Source organism: Palaemon carinicauda, chromosome 2 (assembly GCF_036898095.1).
Source record: "Palaemon carinicauda isolate YSFRI2023 chromosome 2, ASM3689809v2, whole genome shotgun sequence".
NCBI classification, from domain to species: Eukaryota; Metazoa; Arthropoda; class Malacostraca; order Decapoda; family Palaemonidae; genus Palaemon; species Palaemon carinicauda.
In genome coordinates, this window is record NC_090726.1 from 58,859,075 (window position 1) to 58,861,574 (window position 2,500).

At 29.5% G+C, this 2,500-nt stretch overlaps 1 protein-coding gene across 1 annotated transcript in view; it reads left to right on the forward strand.

The window, feature by feature from the left end:
- The window catches only part of LOC137616783 (glutamate receptor ionotropic, delta-2-like), a 37,018-nt gene that overhangs the window by 31,084 nt on the left and 3,434 nt on the right, over positions 1 to 2,500 (forward strand). The window contains exons 10-11 of the mRNA XM_068346777.1: positions 639 to 794; positions 1,682 to 1,813. Of these exons, the coding sequence (XP_068202878.1) occupies positions 639 to 794; positions 1,682 to 1,813 (288 nt within the window). The remainder of the gene's footprint in view (positions 1 to 638; positions 795 to 1,681; positions 1,814 to 2,500) is intronic.

Sequence of the window (2,500 nt, forward strand, 5' to 3'; positions counted from 1 at the left end):
AATAAGTTACATTAGTGACATAAAAGTGAATATAACTGAACATTATATATATATATATATATATATATATATATATATATATATATATATATATATATATATATATACATATATATATATATATATATATATATATATTTATATATCATCATCCTCTCCTACGTCTATTGACGCAAAGGCCCCCAGTTAGATTTCGCCAATCGTCTCTATATTGGGCTTTTCAACCAATCCTTCTGCACTCATCACCTCCTACTTTACGCTTCATAGCCCTCGGCCATGTAGGCCTGGGTCTTCCAACTTTTCTAGTGCCTCATATATATATATAAATATATATATACATATATATATATATATATATCTAATTATATATATGCATATATAATCATATATATGTATATGTATATATACACTATATATACATGTATATATATACACAAATATATATATTTATACACACACACACAAACACACACATATATATATATATATATATATATATATATATATATATATATATATATTACGTCAAGTATTAAATCCTAATATATCTTAATCTCATTCTACCATTGGAGTAACCTATTCCAAAAGAAGAAGTACATATTATATGTTAGAAATTAAAAGAACCTGTCATTCTCTAGGCTCTGTCTGAAAGATTCTACATCATAGCCTTCCCTGAAATAAGGAAGCACATACTCTCCGGTAGAGGCGTTATGATTAATGGGCGTGGCTATCTGGAATTTGCAAGGGACCAGTTGGCTACGCCCAAAGGAAGGCCGCGGGCGAGACTCGTGAAGGTGAGTCCCCTTTTCTCTTCTCTTATTATTATTATTATTATTATTATTATTATTATTATTATTATTATTATTATTATTAATAATATAATTTTATTATTATTATTATTATCATTTTTATTATTATTATTATTATTAATATTATCATTATTATTATTAAAAGCTAAGCAACAACTCTAGTTGCAAAAAGCAGGATGCTGTAAGCCTAAGGGTTCCAGCAAAGCCAAATAGCCCAGCCTAGAAAGGAAATAAGGAAATAAGTATATTACAAAAAAATTAATAAAACAATTAATATCAAATATCTTAATAACAGTAACAACATTAAATTAGATTTAATTCTTTACATCAATAGATGTTAAGTGAATGTATGTGCTCCTATTACTAAAAAATAATGTTATATCTTAAATGAGTATTTTTCTCATTTAGTTTGATTTTTTTTTTAAATCTCCCTTTCTTGTCTCGTGTAATTGGAAAGATAAATATATATTGGAAAGCAAATCAGAAAGTTAATAGAGTATTGTATCTATTAAATATGTTAGGATTTATTCATGCATGTATATATGTATGAAAGTATGCATGTAGGTATCTCTATTGTGAACTTCAAAACATGATGGGAGCATGTTTTAAATATATATTTATTCGTACGTATTTTTGAAACCCAAATTAGGCCTACATCCATTTTAAACAAAAACACAATTTAGGAAGAAAACTATCACTCTTTTAAAATGATTTTGGATGAAGAAATTTTACGCTTCAAATATGTTATAGATCACAACAAATAAAGATTCAAAGACGAGACATCTTCTGAAGTCCTCGGTCAGCTAAAGATTTTACAAAAGGAACCAAAAGGATTGAGCTTGTCAGATGATCAAACCTTTAAATCCTAAAAGACAAAGGGCAGTTTAAAAATGTTCTCGGCATCCTACTCCATCTTAGCGGAAGAAAATCCAGTTGTACACGGATGCCCCTGGCACGCCTCGCTGCGAAGAAGTGCACCCTCTCACACCATTACTCCGCGGCGAGTAACCAAACAGATAGCGTAGGGAGAGATGGCAGCTGTTCTGGACGGGGTTCAACGCGGGAACTTACCGCGCAGTGAGGATGTGTCTGAATGCACTTCAGAAAGGAGTGTACCAGGAATTCCTGTGTCCAACTGTACATTGCTATTTCCATTAATCTATGGGTACAGGAAACAAGGTTCTCCCATTGATACTGTTTTTAGAATGATTTATTGTTAATTTGTTCTCATCCTTCCCTCACTGGGCTATTTTTCCCTGTTGGAGCCCTTGGGCTTATAGCATCTTGCTTTTCCAACTAGGGTTGTAGCTTGGCTAGTAATAATAATAATAATAATAATAATAATAATAATAATAATAATAATAATAATAATAATAATAGACTTTCCTCTTTATTTTGCCTCTTTTTAAGAGGAATATTATCCTTTGTATAAAGGAACTATCTTTGAATCAAATTTAGTTATCTGTTATATAATGTTTTAAAATTTGGTTCCTTATATTGAATAAAAAAATGTATGCAATTCAAAATATTTATTCTTATCAATTTGATTCTAAGTGTATTAATTCCAGATAAGATTATAGTGACCAAATACACTAGTGCAATATTTAGCTTAGGGAGTTCAATGAAAAAAAAGACGGAAATTTCATACAAATATACTATGAAATACAAAACTGTGTGGATACTTACTGAAA